At 52.8% G+C, this 17,351-nt stretch overlaps 2 protein-coding genes across 22 annotated transcripts in view; both read left to right on the top strand.

Annotated features, from left to right (window-relative positions):
• The window catches only part of GUK1 (guanylate kinase 1), a 359,169-nt gene that overhangs the window by 291,954 nt on the left and 49,864 nt on the right, over window positions 1–17,351 (top strand). Inside the window, exon 1 of one of the 21 annotated variants that reach the window (XM_050759439.1) lies at window positions 13,384–13,388. The exons of the other annotated variants lie outside the window; for them this stretch is intronic. The gene's annotated coding sequence lies outside the window, so the exon portion shown is untranslated. Of the gene's footprint in view, window positions 1–13,383; window positions 13,389–17,351 lie in introns of those variants that run through there. 21 annotated transcript variants of the gene reach the window in all.
• Window positions 1,312–17,054, top strand: ARF1 (ADP ribosylation factor 1). Its single transcript, XM_050759525.1, has 5 exons — window positions 1,312–1,425; window positions 14,919–15,103; window positions 15,183–15,293; window positions 15,431–15,555; window positions 15,700–17,054. Exons 2-5 carry the CDS (start codon window positions 14,956–14,958, stop codon window positions 15,859–15,861), a joined length of 546 nt encoding a protein of 181 aa, XP_050615482.1. The 5' UTR covers window positions 1,312–1,425; window positions 14,919–14,955; the 3' UTR covers window positions 15,862–17,054.

Raw genomic sequence — 17,351 nt, 5'->3', positions numbered from 1 at the left:
GTGGCCATAACCACATGTATCCCCCATGAAATGTCTGAGCATGGCCCAGTTCTGGCTGAGCGGGAGAGGCAGCACAATCAGAAGGCTCCACAGGCATCCACACCCCTTCCTGGGGCTTTCCAAGAGTATCTGAGATGCCTGTAGGGTGGGAGGGAGACATCCTTCCCCTAAACAGACAACCTGCCGCAGCTTCACAGAGGTGAGATTTCAGAGGGGAGCCCCAGGCAGAAAAAGGGACTGAATTTGGGGGCAGGAGGGTCACCACTTCTGGGGTCCTTCGAAGTCCCCGCAGGTGCAGCCCTGGGGGAGAACTCCGACCATCGCAGCCTGCAGTGGCAGTGAGGATGCCCTGCCCAAGGGGCAAGCAAGGTAGGTGATGGCGGCAGCAAAGGGGCGCAGGAGGCCTGGGCCAGGCCCAGTGACCCCACCCCTCAGGCCCTGCCCCCGGGCCTCCCCCTGGACAAATCAGGTTGATTCCCGACCTCCAGAATACCCAGAGAATTGTGCTGCACGGACACTCTCCCACAAGCCCAATCCCTCACAGCTGCACAAGGGAAGAGGCAAGAAGACCTGAGGGTGGTGGGCAGAGCCAGGCCTCCGTTCCCTTCTGACCAATCCAGGAGGGCTTCCTGGGAGCGGGGTCTCCTCCGCCTCAACTGGATCTCAGCTGAAAGGCCAGCTCATTAGAGACCGCTGTGACCTCCCTTCTGGGCACCACCCCCACAGCCCCGGCCTCCCCCCGGGGTCCCCAGGCCACCTCCTCCTTTGCTTCATCTGTAGCCAACTCCCCGGCATGAGCCCAGGCATGAGCCCGCGCGAGTCACTGCGGCCGCCGGGGCGCCGAGGCCAGTGCGGGGACATAGCAGGCCTCCCTCCTTAGGACCTTCCGCCGAGGCCCCGCGAGTGCCACAGGTTTCCACAGGGCCGGGGCACACGGACCCGCGCAGCCTGGGAGCCAGGGACCCCAATCCCATTGAAGGGGCGCCTCGCACCCCAGTCCTCACGCGGTCCCCGAGGGCTCGCGGTGACTGCCGGGTCGGGGAGGAGGAGGGTGGCAACCCGGCCCCGCCGCTCCAGTTGCTGCAGCAGCCCCCCGGGCCTCAGTCTCCGAATCTGCCAAACGGGCGTGTGGCAGCCACAAGGTGTCTTTCGGAAGACTCACAGGCGCAGGCGCAGACGGGTGCGCACCCCTAAGGCGCGCGCGAGCTAGGACCTCTGCCCGGGGCTGGGTGTCCCCGGCCCCGCCCCCTGCAGCCCTTCTGGAGCCAGCGCGCCTGCGTCGCGGGCGCACGGGGGGCGGAGCTCCCGGCGTCTCCGCCCCTTACCCGACGTTCCCCGCGCCCGCAGGCGCTGACGTGGCCGCCGTCAGAGCCGCCATCTTGTGGGAGCGAAACCAACGCCTGGCTCGAAGCAGCAGCCTCTGAGGTGAGGGCGAGGGGCGCGGGTCGGTGTGGGCCGCACACAAGTTGGAGCCGGCGGGGTCTGGGGACTGGCCTCGGGGCGACTTGAGGTTCGCGAAGGGCACCTTGATCCCGGCGGCGGCGGCGGCGACAGGGCCGGGCCGGGGGCGGACGAGGACGGGCCGGGCTGAGGCTGGGGAGTCGGGGCTGGGAGGGCGGGCGGGTCGGTGAGCTCCTCGCGCCCCTCACAGGTTCCCGGAGTCGCCCGCGGCCCCTTGTCCTCCTCTGCCAGTCCCTGCCCCCGCCCGTCGCCCGGAAGTCAGCCGGGACGCCAGGCTCTTCAGGAAACCTGGGCTTCCTGCTTCCCTCACCTCTGCCCCTCACGTTTCCCGAGGCCGCCCGCGCGTGGAGGGTTGGGGTTAGCGGTCTCGGGGGCCGATGGGGGTTGTGGGGCCTCCACCCGAGTACAGGCTAGCGAGCGGCATCCGGGCGGACCGCTGCCTCGGGGACCGGGAAACTGAGGCTCAGGCGGCCCCAAGACACCGTCAAGGTCACGTAGGTGGTGGGGGCTTGCACCTTCGCCTCCCGACTCCATCCAGTTGGTGTTTCCTCTGAGGAAGGCACTGGGTCAGGGGCGGTGAGAGCGAGCGGGCGGGCAGTGGACAGGGACCCTGCGCCTTTCCCTGTCTGCTGAACGGAATGCGTGGACCTCCGGGGAAGCCCAGAGTGCCTCCCTTCACAACAGTGAGACGCGATTTGGGGTCAGTATGAAGTCTCCGGTGGCTTCCAGAGGGCCGGTCGATGTTCGCTTTAACTCCAGGGTGGTTTCCTTGACGTTGTCGGCAGTAGATAAGAAGGCCTCTTTTGAGCTGGTGAATCTTTAACTTGCCTGCGGAACGACCTGCTCGTAGACTCTAGGCCGCAGAGGCCGGCCCCAGCGCTCTCTCGGGGCACAGCCTGGGTGGTTACGGCTTGTGAGATTGGGTCTGGACAGCCGTGCGCACCTAGAGTGTTAGATAACCATTCCGACGGCACCTCCTGGCGCACTCCCTTTCCGTCCAGGCAGCCAGTTGCTGCTTTGCAGGAATTGAGCAGAAATGCGCTCGGAATCGCGGGCAGAAAAAGAAGGGAGGTCGGAGTCTTTGGATGGTCCCCGAAGTCGCCGCCTAGTTTAGAGCTGTAGAGTTGGTGCCACTGCCCCTATTGGAGTGGGCAGTTGTATTTCTTGTTTCAGAACTAGTGGTCAGCAGTTTTCTCTGCCGCCGGTTGTTGCAAGGCTGGTGGTTCTGGCGTTTTCCGCAGTGTGTTGGGAGGAGTGTGAGATGCCGAGGTGCGGTTGTGTGCGGCCCCTGTGGCCCTCTGCTTTTGCGTTAGCCATTGTCTAACACGTGTGACTGCATGGATGGTGTCGTCATTTAATTTGAATTTTCACCAGCACTACCAAGGTAGCCAGAACCATAAGGTCCTGAAATGCCGTACTATTAGCTGGGTCCAAAATTGAGAAGAATTGAGTAGTATAAATGTTAGTATACACATCTGATTGGCCACATTGTTAGAGGTGTGTTGTCCACGTTTTCACATGTTGGTAGACCGGAGAATATCTGTCACTTGTCTTTAGGTGTATCTTGTTGAAAATAAATCCAAATCATTGCAGCAGTAGGAATATGCTGTTGCCTGTCAGGCAGTTTTTCAGATTTGCTAGTTGAAAAAGATTTGAAACAGTTGGTTTGGACAACAGCTGAGTCACAGAATGACTGTGAGTGAAAAGCAAAAACTGGTTCTGTGCCCCTCACAGTTCTGATTTTGTACATCATGTAGTCTAGCTATGCGCTGTACCTCTTGCACAATATGGAGAGGACATTCAGACATCTTCACCTGCTCATCTGCCCCTACAGACTGGACAGGCTTGAAACTATAGGAAGATGCATTTGGCCTTTCATTTTTCACTTCAGTAAAATTTAATATGGACTGTCAGCTGCTGCAGTGATCATAGAAGTAGACCTAAGAGAAAAAAACCTGTTGTGCAAGTTCACACGCAAAGTATATGACTGTGGTTTCAGAGAGTTGAAGCAGTTTTTTCTAGATTCTTCAAATTAAATGTCTCATTGGTGTATTTAAACCAGCTCTTACTCACAGGCCATGCTCACCAAGCTTTTGTACACACTTCTTCCTGAGCTGTGACCATTCTCTTGAGCAAGAGGCTGCAGCCAGCCTGGGCTGGCAGGCCCATACTGTCTCTCATAGGCATTCTGTCCTCTCCCCCTGACCTTTCACCTCGGTAAGCTCAAGAGGGTGAAAGGAAGTAGAGTGCACTGTCAGAGGTAATTGGGAGAGAAACAGGAAAAGGCCTTGCAGTGGGGATCTTAAATTATGAGAACTTGTGTTTTCTGTGTTGTGCCTGCTCCTCATTGGTGTGGTTGGTTGGTAGGGGTATCCTGCCTGTAGCATCTGAAGTGGTCTTTTGGAAAAGGTTTAGCCCCTTCATGTTGGGATTCCAGGACTTGCCTTCATCCTCAGGTTCGTATTTTCCTGTGGTTGTTATAAACTCTTTAAGGCATAGTTGCACTTATCGCCTTACAGCTGTGCAGGTGCCCAGCACCGTCTTGGAAGGTAGTTTCACATTCTCAGGTGGGTCAGATGACCTTGTTAGCAACTTGACAGACATGTCCTGGATGTTTTTTGTTCCCAAGAGGCTCTCAGGTCCTCCCCCAGGGTCCTGTCACTCAACCATCTACAGGGATGAGAAGACAGTAAGGCTGGCTGATTAGCCATAATGTCCTTGACTAATCCTGGTTTCCTGGTTCTCACACAGTGGTAACAAGGGCTTGCAGCCGGTTGTCAGCCAACAGACTGGGAAAGGTGGTGCTTCTTACAGGCCCTGATAACAGGAAAAGCCTAAATGACATCAAGAGAAGAGACAGGGAAAGCATAAAAGGCAGATTTTCACAGGCACAGCAATTGAGAATGATTCTGTTTAGAAGGCAGACGTTCTCCCACACCCCGGAGGCCCAGGGCTCACTGTTAGTGTACAGCATGAAGTGAACGGGAGACTTGATTCAGTCCATGAACATTTCAGGAAGTTAGAAGTCTGTAGTTGTGGATTGCAAAATACATATCTGGCCTGCCTCCCATTTCCTGCCATACAACTACTAAAATACTTGGAATCTCCAAAGTGATGATGTCTTTTTGTACCCTAATGAGTTGACCAGTGACGGGCAGCCCCTACGAAACTTCAGGGTAGGGCTAGTCACGGAGCCAAGGCAGGATTAGAGGGTTTCAGCCCCACCCTCCAATTTCCCCAGAGTGGAGAGGGACTGAAGATTGAGCTGGTCACCAGTAGCCAATAATACGAAACTTCAGGGTAGGGCTAGTCACGGGGCCAAGGCAGGATTAGAGGGTTTCAGCCCCACCCTCCAATTTCCCCAGAGTGGAGAGGGACTGAAGATTGAGCTGGTCACCAGTAGCCAATAATTTAATCAATCACACTAATATCATGAAGCCACACTTTTGCCTTCAGTAGTTAACAGCATCTACAGCCCCGTGTTTCCACATTTGTACAAAGGAATGTTCAGACTGAACCACACTTAAGTACAATTCTGAAATAGCATGAAATTCCTTGTTGATGGGAAATACCCAAAAGGCCTGCCTGGGCTTTCAGAGAGCTTCCAGAAAGCTGAATTCATGGAGGTTCCTGGAGGGTGGCACACCCAGGAGGGCAAGGTAGCTCCGTGTCTCCTCCCTCATACCCCACCCTATGCATCTCTCCATCTGTATCCTTTGTAATATCCTTTATGAAAAACCAGTAAACTTTAGTGTTTTTCTGAGTTCTGTGAGCCACTCTAGCAAATTAATTGAACCCAAGGGGAAGGAGTTATGGGAACCCTGATTTATAGATGGTTGTCCAGAAGCACAGGTAAAATAACCTGGAGCTTGTGATTGCCTCCAGGTGGACAGTGTCAGGATTGAACTGAATTAAAGGACACCTATCCGGTGTCTGCTGCAGAACGCAGAACTGGTTGCTTACTTGGCATGTGTGGAGAAACCCCTGCTCATGTGGTGTGAGAAGCGACCTGTGTTATAAGAGTGTGTGAGAAACTGAGTTTGGGTTTTCCTGTGTCCTCAAAATAGTGTGTTTTGAAAATCTTCTAGGCAGAATGTATTAAAATAGTTTTTACTCCCTGAAGGGATGCCAGCAAGCTAGAAAGATTCATTTCCAAAGGACTTCCAGTGGTAGCATGGCTAGATATGAGACATCTTTCCATTTGTGTCACACAGCAAGTTATTTTTGCAGTACCATATACACTATACGGGAAACTTTTAAGTATTTTATAGGTTTGATTTAAGTATAAATGGTCAAGAGGACTATTGCTAGATATCATCTGGACTCATCCTGAGGATTGGGAACGCAGGCAGTTAGATGTGCCTGTGCTTCGTACCTTCTGTAGATGGGAATGCAGTTGCTCACTCACTAATCAAATTTATTGATTTATATTTAAAATACTATGAATACATCTGGCAGTTTTGGTGGTGACATATTCCTTAAAATATTTGTATTAACCAGGCACTGTGGCTCACACCTGTGTAGTGCAATCTACTTGGGAGGCTGAGGCAGGAGAGTGGATCACTTGAGCCTAGGAGGTCAAGGTTGCAGTGAGCTGTGATCATATCACTGCACTCCAGCTTGAGTAACAGAGCAAGAATCTTAGCTCTTAAAAAAAAAAATGTATACCTACTCACCAGCTGAGGACCTGGGGACAGGTTTAGAAAACAGATTTTGAACATGCATCCCTCTTGTGGTGTCTGACATCACTGAACTGCCACACTTTTTTGCCTTCAGCATCTTCAACCCCATTTTTCCACATTTTTACAGTCAAATGAATGTTCAGACTAACCCACACGTGAGTACAGTTTTTAAACAGCATGAAATTCCTTGTTGACATGATAGGTTTTTCGTGACAAACTTAATTTTTAGGGAAAGCACATCTGCAGATGTATACAGTTGATCTTCATGAGCCCTAGGGGTCTGATAAACATTCCTTTGCCATTGTTTTCTCCTCTCCTTGGTGGTGAGTCACTTGTGCAGTGCCCAGCGGAAGAGGGTGGGAGGCTGGGGAGGAAGGCCTGTTCTGGGCAAAGGAAGCCCTACTTGATGAGCATGAGGCTCCACGGGGGCAGGGGCTGTGACAGTGAGTGCCACACAGAGCCACCCACACTGGTGGAGGGAAGGCAGGGAGATACCAGGACCATCCGGAAGGGGCTAAGTGTCATTTGACAGGTGCCATGTGAGCAGAGAAGTGGAGTGGCCTGGGACAATCAGGGCAGAATCCCTGAGGCGGATGCACTGGCTGAGTTTGGAGACCTGCCAGGAACAGGGTGCATACTGGGTGGGAAGCCTGCTGGGGTGTGCAGTGGCCCTCAGAGGGGGTCTACGATCCCCAGAAAAAGGATTTGGGGAATCTGGGGGGGCATTTTGGGTGGCAGCACTGGCACCTTTGGCAGTGGCAAGAACACTTCCTATCTGACCTTCATGTAGGGGAGGTCATCTAATGTCCCAGATGACCTAGACCTATGTCCTAGACCTGTTATAAATGTGAAAAAAAAAAAATTTTTGCGCATAGTTTTAACAGGTGTTCTGAAGTTTCAGGAACAGAATCACCTTATAAATCAAAGATGATTGTATATTGTTCCCTTCAGAATCATAGCAAGAATTCGGTTTCCAGAAGGAAAAACTACAGTAGTTGCTTCATGGACACAGCTTGTTCTTGAGGTTGGAGGTGTCCATGCATGAGCAGCCTGGTAAGGGTGGTTCTCTGGCTGCCACCTTTGGTCCTCTAGTGTAGTTGTGAAGTCACTTTCCTTTACTCCCCGTTGCATCATAGTTGGGGCAGAGCAGTGGTTCTCTGCCATCTTGTGCGAGTGCTGGGATGCTGTCTCCACTTCCTTTTGGGTTGCCAGAGGCAGCATTTAGAGCACAGTGTGGGCATTATGTTGTGGACCAAGGCAGCCTGTTGCAAGGACCTGATCTGGAAGCAGCCGTGGGGCAGCTCTGAGCAGAGCATGGGGTCACCTGGCTGACTGCTGTGCTGAGAGCACGCAGGAGGAGGCTGGAGACAGGGTTCTTCTTGCCTGGGGAGCAGGAGGGAGGTTACTCGCATCACAGTGGAGAATGCTTGTTGGGTTTGGGTGGGGGGTTTCGGCAGCAAAGCTGGCTGTCAAGGGGCAGGAATTGGGAGGAGGGTCTAAAGCCTTGAAGAGAAATATGGGGTCGCTGTGTAGGGGCCACCATCACCTGGAGAGCAGGGCAGATGCCAGCGTGTGTGTGAGACCTAGGTCACCTGAGCGGAGGTCCCCAGAGTGTGTCCCTGGGGTGTGCCTTTCTCTTACCTTCTGGAGTACATCCAGAAGCGAGGATTTCCTGCAAGGGTGGTAGCCTCCCAGGGCCTGTGGGGGGTGTCCCTGTCTCTTTACATGTCTGACCAGGGTGGGGTGGGGTAGCAAGGCAGTGCTCATCCCAAAGCTGGGGGAAACCTGGTGATGGCTCCCACTCCCATTGTTGCACTTCGCTTTTGATTCCTCTGGAAGAGCAAGTCTTTGTGTGGTGTTTCCCCTCAGCCCACATTTTAAAAATGAAAGTTTCTTGAAGGCAGAAATCAAGTTTTAGGCATTGGCTCAATCACTGGTGCAGCCACTGCATTAAGTTTCTTTAACCTAGTACGGAGAAGCTGCAAGGGCCCCCCCCGCCCCCCCCCCCAGTGGTTGGAGGAAGGAGCAACTTGCTCTCCCAGTTTATGACAGCAACACCAGCAGTGTGCTGTTCCAGTTCCCCATTTTTTTTTTTCAAGTGATGTGGAAAGGGGCCTTCAGAGGGCTGGATCCCTCGGCCCCACACAAGGGTGGGCCCATGTTCACCCCGAACAGCGCCTGGCAGTAGCTCAGTGCCCAGCATGTCTGTGGTCAGTGTGTAGTTCAGGAAGTGAACTGGCAAAGCTGAATAAATGAGATTTACTTCCCAGCAGAGGTCAGAGGCCCTTTCACCCTCTCTTCCTGGGTTCTTGGCACTCCCCTGAAAACCAGGGTAGCATTGTCACATCAGATAGCTCTGCCATGTCTGCGCTGACCATGCCGAGATGGGCACTGTGGACTCGGCCTCTGGTCATTGCTGGAACCAGCGGCCTCCATGTGAGGTACAGGGGAATGCACTGCTAGCAGATGGTTGGGGTATGGACACTCATCCTGCCCTCTTGACTTGGTGCTGTACCATCACAGTCACTCGCTGTTTAGCATGCTGTTTAGAGTGAATCACAAGGGTCCAGGCCCCTGGGAGTGCCTCCCCTCAAGTTGGAAGAGCCCTTGGGCACGGCATAGGCTCCTGGCAGAATTGGGCTGGGCCATGATCCAGGGCGTTGGCACCTCACCTAGGAGTTGGGGTTCTGGTCAGAAGCCCTGTGGAGACAGGGTCTCCCCTGTAGGCACCAAACTGACCTCAAACTGCTGGTTCTTTGGCCCTGGGGACAGGGCTGGTTGAAGTATTCTCCCTGCATCTGTCACCTGCACAGCAGGGATGCTGTAGTTTCTTGACTGTTCGGCGTTGCAGTGTTAAATCCCTGCAGGTTCCTCATTCTCAGCTTGTGTTGTGAGTTTTAGTGTTGTGGGCTAATGTGGATTTGCATTTCTGGTCTTGGTTTTCCCAGTGACCAGTCTGTCAGCCACTGCACTGGGGGCCAGGTAGAGGCCAACTGTACCCTGCCTGCCAGAGTAGAAATACTGGTAGGCCCCAGGCTCTGCTGCCCCTTCCATGTCCTTGTGTAGGCATCCGTGGACAAAGCTGACTCACAGGGTTTGCACAGCTGCAGGGAGGCCAGGAAACATGGGTTTTATTCTAGAGGGCCTTGTGCTCAGTGACAGACCAGAGTCCCATCACTGAGAGAGCAGGGCAGGGGCAGCACAAAGGACTGGACAGCGTTTGCCATGATGCTGTATGCATAGCCAGCGCAAGTCCCTCATTGTAGCTGTGGTCAGGGGTCATAAGACACTGCCCTCAGAAGCCCTGGGAGCCTACCTGGTGTGTGCTCAGAGCTGTGCATCTGCATATTTCAGAAGGGCTTATGTTTGGTGAGGTGCTTTGAGGACAGTTAAGTAACACTTCACAAATACCAAGAAGCAAGAAATACACAAATAAGCAGTTAGTGGGCAGTGACTCTTTGGTGTTCACATTAGCTGTAGTCCTAGAACTCAGTCCATGAGGTGGAATCACAAAAATGGAATTCATTTCTAGCTGTCAGTACACAAACTGATTTAAGGTATCACCTTGAATCTTAAGCTGACAAACAGTGATCTAAACTGAATTTCACTGATTGCCCCACCTGAAAGAACTGATAGATAATGCCCTCCCTTAACTCAAGGCCAGCAGCAGATGTGTTAGAGGGGACCGTCATCTCCTAATGGCTTGTTGGGGTCACTGCATCAAGTTGTAATGCCTAATGAGCTCCTCTAAAAACATCCTGAAACTTTTGTAAAAAAAAAAAAAAAACCAGCAGACTCAGCGGGACTCGCCTTCAGATGCAGGCCAGAATGAGAGTTCTAGAATGTGTGTGCTGTTCTTTTGTCTCAGTCTGCATGATTGCAAGTCTCTTCAACATAATTGGGTCCATCGAGTGTCTCAGTCGTGTGTTCCCCTCTGATCATGCTTTTTGATTCGCACCTGTGTCACAATTGTGCTGGCTTGTGAGATGTGTCTGCCTGTCACCATTATCGGCACATTTAGTTTTCCCTTTACATGAGTTTTGGTAAAATAGTGACAAAATGTAATGCAGTGCTCAGTTGCAGAAAAATGTCAGGCCTACAGAAATGGAGCATTTGGCTGGTGGGTAGACTGATGACCATAGGCTTTATTTGGCTGCTGTGGTAAACAAGCAGCAGCTTGTGCAGGTGAGAATAAATGGCCATATTGCATTTCATTTTAAGGACTCTCTTAAAATGAAAATCCTCGTGTGGGAAATGAACACAGGCTTTCACGAAATTGGTCATCTACACTATATGTATGACTGTTGAAAGGCTGCTGTTCCTCAGAAATCCTTAAAATGTTGTATAATGTACATGAGTCCCTTCGGGAAGTCATCGACTTTGTTCAGTTTCCTCAGATTAGATAGTAAAATTGAGATTATGAACTATAAAGATGTGTGTAATTTATCTGTCAGTGAACTTGACACAGTTCTAACTACTGTGGAGGTCAGGGCAGGAGGATTACTGGAGCCCAAGAGTTCAAGACCAGCCTGGGCAGGATAGCGAGACCCTGTCTATAGAAAATATTAAAAATCAGCCAGGCGTGGTGGCGTGCCCCTGCAGTCCCTGCTACTTGGAAGGCTGAGGTGGGAGGTTCGCTTGAGCCCAGGTGTTCAAGGCTGCAATGGGCTGTGATCGAACCGCTGAATTCCAACCTGGGTGACAGAGTGAGGCCCTGTCTCAAAAAGTGAACTCTGGATGTCACTGGCTTTCCATGTAAGCAGAGCACACATCATGTGAGCCCCATTTGTGGATGTCAGTCAGCGGACTAGAATCTTGGACCTGGAGTGAGTTTGTCCTGTGCTAGAGGTTGGAGGTATCTCTGTCTTTCTGTTGGGTCTTGTCAGTTCAGGTCACTTAGAGATTCTGTTACGTACACCAGCTCTGACAGGTTGGAGAAAATGATCTACCTTCTGCCTGAGCCTGTTCCTTTCCCTGACTCATGCCAAAGCATCCCTGAGATCTGCAAGGGACCGAGGATAGTACTGGCTGGTGGTCTGGGTACAGGCCACAGAGGCACTGGCTCCCCTGTGCATCTGGACCATTTTGGTTGGATCCATTCATAGACACAAAACGGATGTGAACTCACAGAGCTACATTTCTCCCCACCCCGTTCAGTGAGGTGTCAGGGAATGTAGCTGCCAGAGGTGACTGTCCTGTTCTCTGGTGTAATGCCTGAAGGCCACCTTAACCATTGGTCTCTGGTCCTCACTGAAGAAAAAAACATTTTTCCTAAAAGACTTTTTTTCCCCAGAGTTGGAGCCCACAGCGTGGTCAGGAAAGAGAAGTAGCCACTGGCGGCTCCTGGCATCCTCCTGCTGGGCAGCCCTCCTCTCATAGTGTGAGGGGTCCCATCGTGTACAAGCAGGAAAGCTCTGAGAAAGCCAGGGTTTGCTGCTACCACAGGATAATTCCGATGAACCTGAAAAGAGGGTTTTGGCTTGTGTGTGGGGAACTCTGGTGGAAGAAAGGGTGACAGCACTTGGCCTGGGCATGACACAAGTTAGGCCCTGGAATTGAGAGTGGGGTTTGCTGTGGATCTTTCTCCCTCGTCCTAGACTCTGTTGGGTCTCCACCTGTCACAGAAGCAGTAAATGGTGCAGGGGCTGCCAGGTCCAAGGTCCTGTGGGGATGCTGGAATGTGCCAAGGCAGGATGTGCCAGCCACCCTCTGCCCATGTGTGTAGCAGGGCCGCAGATGTGCTTGTGGGAGGGAGAAACTACGCTGTCTGTGCTGATGTCTTGACACCTGAGGTTCAGCCCTCCTGGTTCTGCCATTCCCTTGCAGGGCCGCTTCCCTCCTCTGGGGACTCTAATGCTTTGGTCTGTTAGGGGAAAAAAAAAAAAAAAAAAAATGCCGGGCACGGTGGCTCACTCCTGTCATCCCAGCACTTTGGGAGACCCAGGTGGGCTGACCAACATGGTGAAACCCCGTGTCTACTAAAAATAAAAAAAAAAAAATTAGCTGACCATGGTGGCACGTGCCTGTAGTCCCAGGTACTCCAGAAGCTGAGGCAGGAGAATCTCTTCAATCTGGGAGGCGGAGGTTGCAGTGAGCCGAGATCGCGCCTGGGAGGTTGCAGTGAGCTGCAATTCTCCCAAGCGCCGGCATGTGTGGATCGTGGACAGTGCTGGGGTCAAGTCCTTCTAGACTTGTTAACTTGTAAAGTTAACAAGCCTTTGACACCACACACCCTTTGCCTTAGCTTTCCAACACCCCAGTAATAACATCAGGACTCCCTGAGTATCGTCCACCATATGTTTTCCTGGAGTAACTCATAAAAGGCCCTCTTTTTGTTCCATTTCATGTTTTTGAGTTTTTCCTGCGAACCTGTCATTAGTTTTTCCCCGTTGCCCAGAGTTGCCTAACTCCATAATACAAGAACACGTAGATGGTGTGCCCCATTCTTGCAGGTGTCCACCTCCTGCTCCAGTCTGAGGGAGTTGGCTAGGCTGCTGCTCTCTCTCCACATTGCTGTGGGCTTGCATCCTCTCCCTGGATCCCTGGGGGAGCTTCTTGCGGGGAGCACGTGAGAGGTCTGAGGCCCTGCGGTTTGGGAGTTATTTTCATTCTCCCCTAACACTTGTTGGATACTTTGGCTGGGTATAGAATTAAAGGTCATGTTCTAAGGGTTTTGAAAGCACTGTTTCAGAGTCTTCCATTCTCTGGGGCAACAGAGGTGTCACTTGCCTCTGGGCATTCTGGAGTCCACCTTGAACCTTTAGTGGGTCTCATCTAGGTCCTTGGCTTTGTGCTTCGGCCCTGGGTCCCCGCTCTGGAACACAGAAAAATTTCACCCCGTAATTTCATATGTTCTTTCTTTTAGGGTTTCCGTTAGTTGATATCTTAAAATAGTCTTCTGTCTTCAGTCTCTTGTCTTGCTTGCCTCCTTCCAGATTCCTTTTATATTTGGGTCTCTTATGTTGGTGGCCTTTCAAAGGCAGACAGGCCAGTCTCTTTAGGGGGTGGGGATGGAGCTCCAGTTGCTTGTGTGTGGATCTGCTGGGGCATATAGGACTCTCAGGAATTATTCTGGAATTTCATGGCTCAAGTGTGTTGTCATGGCTTAGCGCAGACCTAAACCCTGCTGCAGCTGCTCCCCTAGACCAAGCTTGTCCAACCGTTAGGCCGCATGTGGTCCAGGATGGCTTTGAACCTGACCCAACACAAATTTCTAATAAAACATTGATATTTTGGGGAGGGGGGGTTTGTTTTGGTTTGGTTCATCAGCTGTTGTGTTAGTATATTTTGTGTGTGGTCCAAGACAATTATTCTTCCATTGTGGCCCAGGGTAGCCAAGATTGGACATTCCTGCCCTAGACAGTCCCAGCTTCATCCCTTGGGTCCCAGGTGGTCCAGCTTTCTCTGCCTGGTCAGTCATCATGTCCAAGGTCTTCCTCCCTTTTCTCTCTGCCCTTCAAGGTGTGTGTGTCATTTTGGTGTCTTCATTGGCAGTGGTTGCAGGAGTGGACTGAGAGGGCATGTATTCAGGCTCTTCTGTGTTCTGTGGGTGGTGGTCTTCCTGTGGGCTCAGAAAACATGGCTATCCCCAAAAAGGGAACACTACAGTGAAGGTCCTTATAAATTTCAGAATTCATTTAAGTTTCAGAATAGGTGACACGTTCAAAACCAAGAGCAAAGTGTCCAGAGGACACTGATCCAGCTTGAAGGAGTTCTGCGGCTCGTCTGGGATGATGGCAGTGTCAAATCAGATGCGGGTGGCCAGTTCACGCCCACTGAAACACGCAGGCATGTGTGGGCCCTCGCCAATGTTGAGAAATGGAGAAGAGGCATTTCCTTGAAGTAGTGTGCGGGGGTGACTGGATGAGAAAGTCACCAGCAGACAGTCATGGCCATGATTTAGCCAAAAGCTGCCTCCATATGGAACCCCTGGTGGAGGAGGTCTGATGAGGGGTGGGTGTGGTCACAGGCTCCTTGCATGTCCTCTTGAAGGCAGAAGCCTTCTTCACTCAGGGTAAGCCCCCCTGCGGGTGCAGTGAAGAAGCAGTCAATGTTTCAGAAAGTGACCAGTTTTTTCTAAAGTCCCTGTTGGGAATAAAATCACCTGATTCGTGAAAGTGCCCGCTGGGCAGTGAGGCCAAAGCCTAACAGCTTCAGAGTCCTTACAGAGGCGTCTGGGCATTGGAGGCCCTTCCTTCTGGAGTCTCTGCAGGGCTCTGATGGTGGGTGCCAGCCAGTCGACTTAATTGCTGTCCCTGATATTTGTGTTCTGCTGAGGGAACCCCTACCATTGCAGTGTGGGGCACACATGGTGTGCGTGCCCCATCGAGGCGTTTCCTCATAGGAGTGTGTCCCTGAAGGTGTCCTGCTGTGTCTGGCCTGGCACTGTGTGCTCTGGTCCTTGTGAGTGTGGGGAAGCAGAGTGAGTTCTGTGTTGGGGTGTAGAGGAGCCTTGCATGCACCTGGAAGCCAGTCCTCAGGCAGCCAGCGTCCCCTCCTGCGTAGGCTGGGATGAGGCAGCCTTTCTGGCCATGCAGTCGTGGGGATGGCTTCCCAAGGTGAGGGCAACAGCTTCTCAATTTCTGACTCAGCCGTTTTCCCTCAGCCCCCATCCTGAGGTGGATTTGGGGGGCTTGGGAGGCAGGGCTCTTTCCCTGTTTCCCTGCAGGCCTCCAGGAGGTGGGGTGAGGCAGTGGTGTGTCCCTGGGTGGGTGGGCTCTGAGCAACTGCTGCTGGGCAGCACAGAACCAGACATGGAGCACCTTGTCTCTCCAGGTGTCCCTGGCCAGTGTCCTTCCACCTGTCCACAAATATGGGGAACATCTTCGCCAACCTCTTCAAGGGCCTTTTTGGCAAAAAAGAAATGCGCATCCTCATGGTGGGCCTGGATGCTGCGGGGAAGACCACGATCCTGTACAAGCTTAAGCTGGGTGAGATCGTGACCACCATTCCCACCATAGGTGAGGTGGGGGCCAGCAGGGAGTGGGTTGGGCTGGACTGGGCCAAGGTACAAGGCCTCACCCTGCATCCTGCACCCAGGCTTCAACGTGGAAACCGTGGAGTACAAGAACATCAGCTTCACTGTGTGGGATGTGGGTGGCCAGGACAAGATCCGGCCCCTGTGGCGCCACTACTTCCAGAACACACAAGGTGAGTGGCTGGGGCCTGGTCCCATGGGCCCTCCTGCTTCTAGAGAGGGGGGCCAGCCCACAGATGCAGCATTGATGCCCATAGATGCAGCAAGGGGCCTGTGTTCCCATGACCATTTGACACTGGCTGCCTTGCAGGCCTGATCTTCGTGGTGGACAGCAATGACAGAGAGCGCGTGAACGAGGCCCGTGAGGAGCTCATGAGAATGCTGGCCGAGGACGAGCTCCGGGATGCTGTCCTCCTGGTGTTCGCCAACAAGCAGGTAGGCACCCAGGCCAGCCTGGGTAATGTGAGGCGCCAGCATGGGTTCCTCCAGGGCACCTGGTGGTAGGGGTTACTGGAGGCTGGTGGGGCCCCTTTCTCTGTCCTGGGGACAGCTCTTCCCACCAACCCTTCCTTCCCCCAGGACCTCCCCAACGCCATGAATGCAGCTGAGATCACAGACAAGCTGGGGCTGCACTCCTTACGCCACAGGAACTGGTACATTCAGGCCACCTGCGCCACCAGCGGTGACGGGCTCTATGAAGGACTGGACTGGCTGTCCAATCAGCTCCGGAACCAGAAGTGAATGCGACCCCCCTCCCTCTCACTCCTCTTGCCCTCTGCTTTACTCTCATGTGGCAAACGTGCGGCTCGTGGTGTGAGTGCCAGAAGCTGCCTCCGTGGTTTGGTCACCGTGTGCATCGCACCGTGCTGTAAATGTGGCAGACGCAGCCTGCGGCCAGGCTTTTTATTTAATGTAAATAGTTTTTGTTTCCAATGAGGCAGTTTCTGGTACTCCTATGCAATATTACTCAGCTTTTTTTATTGTAAAAAGAAAAATCAACTCACTGTTCAGTGCTGAGAGGGGATGTAGGCCCATGGGCACCTGGCCTCCAGGAGTCGCTGTGTTGGGAGAGCCGGGCATGCCCTTGGCTTTAGAGCTGTGTTGAAATCCATTTTGGTGGTTGGTTTTTAACCCAAACTCAGTGCATTTTTTAAAATAGTTAAGAATCCAAGTCAAGAACACTTGAACACACAGAAGGGAGACCCCGCCTAGCATAGATTTGCAGTTATGGCCTGGATGCCGGTCACCAGCCCAGCTGTTCCCCTCAGGAACATGTGGTGGCACAGCAGACCGCGATCAATTCTGCATGGTCATAGTAGAGATCCCCGCAACTCGCTTGTACTTGGGTCACCCTGCATTCCATAGCCATGTGCTTGTCCCTGTGCTCCCACGGTTCCCAGGGGCCAGGCTGGGAGCCCACAGCCACCCCACTCTCCCGCAGGCCGCCCCACCCACCTTCAGGCAGCCTATGGGACACAGGGCCCCATCTGTCCCTCGGTCACCGTGTGGCCAGAGTGGGTCCGTCGTCCCCAACCCTCGTGCTCGCTCAGACACTTTGGCAGGATGTCTGGGGCCTCACCAGCAGGAGCGCGTGCAAGCCGGGCAGGCGGTCCACCTAGACCCACAGCCCCTTGGGAGCACCCCACCTCTGTGTGTGATGTAGCTTTCTCTCCCTCAGCCTGCAAGGGTCCGATTTGCCATCGAAAAAGACAACCTCTACTTTTTTCTTTTGTATTTTGATAAACACTGAAGAAGCTGGAGCTGTTAAATTTATCTTGGGGAAACCTCAGAACTGGTCTATTTGGTGTCGTGGAACCTCTTACTGCTTTCAATACACGATTAGTAATCAACTGTTTTGTATACTTGTTTTCAGTTTTCATTTCGACAAACAAGCACTGTAATTATAGCTATTAGAATAAAATCTCTTAACTATTTCGCCGGCTCTCCAGTGCTTCCACGTAGGTATACTGCCCCCAGGAGATGGTGGATCAGCCAGCTTTAGGAAGTGCAGGTGACTGCCTAGGGCCACCACCTGAGTCCACACCCTCTCCATGTCCCCTCCTGAGTGTGCGGGCACTTCTCTATGTCTGTGTGAGAGGCTCTTCCAACATGGTTAGCCACACTGACCTTGGTCTCTGTTTGCAGTCCTGTTGGGCCCAGCCAGTGAGAACTGGGCCACACGGGGCAGGGGTCAGCAGGCACCATGGAAGACCTCAGCCTCCGTCCCTCCC

This window comes from Macaca thibetana, chromosome 1 (assembly GCF_024542745.1).
Source record: "Macaca thibetana thibetana isolate TM-01 chromosome 1, ASM2454274v1, whole genome shotgun sequence".
Taxonomy (NCBI): Eukaryota; Metazoa; Chordata; class Mammalia; order Primates; family Cercopithecidae; genus Macaca; species Macaca thibetana.
The sequence above is the reverse complement of the archived record's forward strand: the minus strand, read 5'-3'. Positions and strand labels throughout refer to the sequence as shown.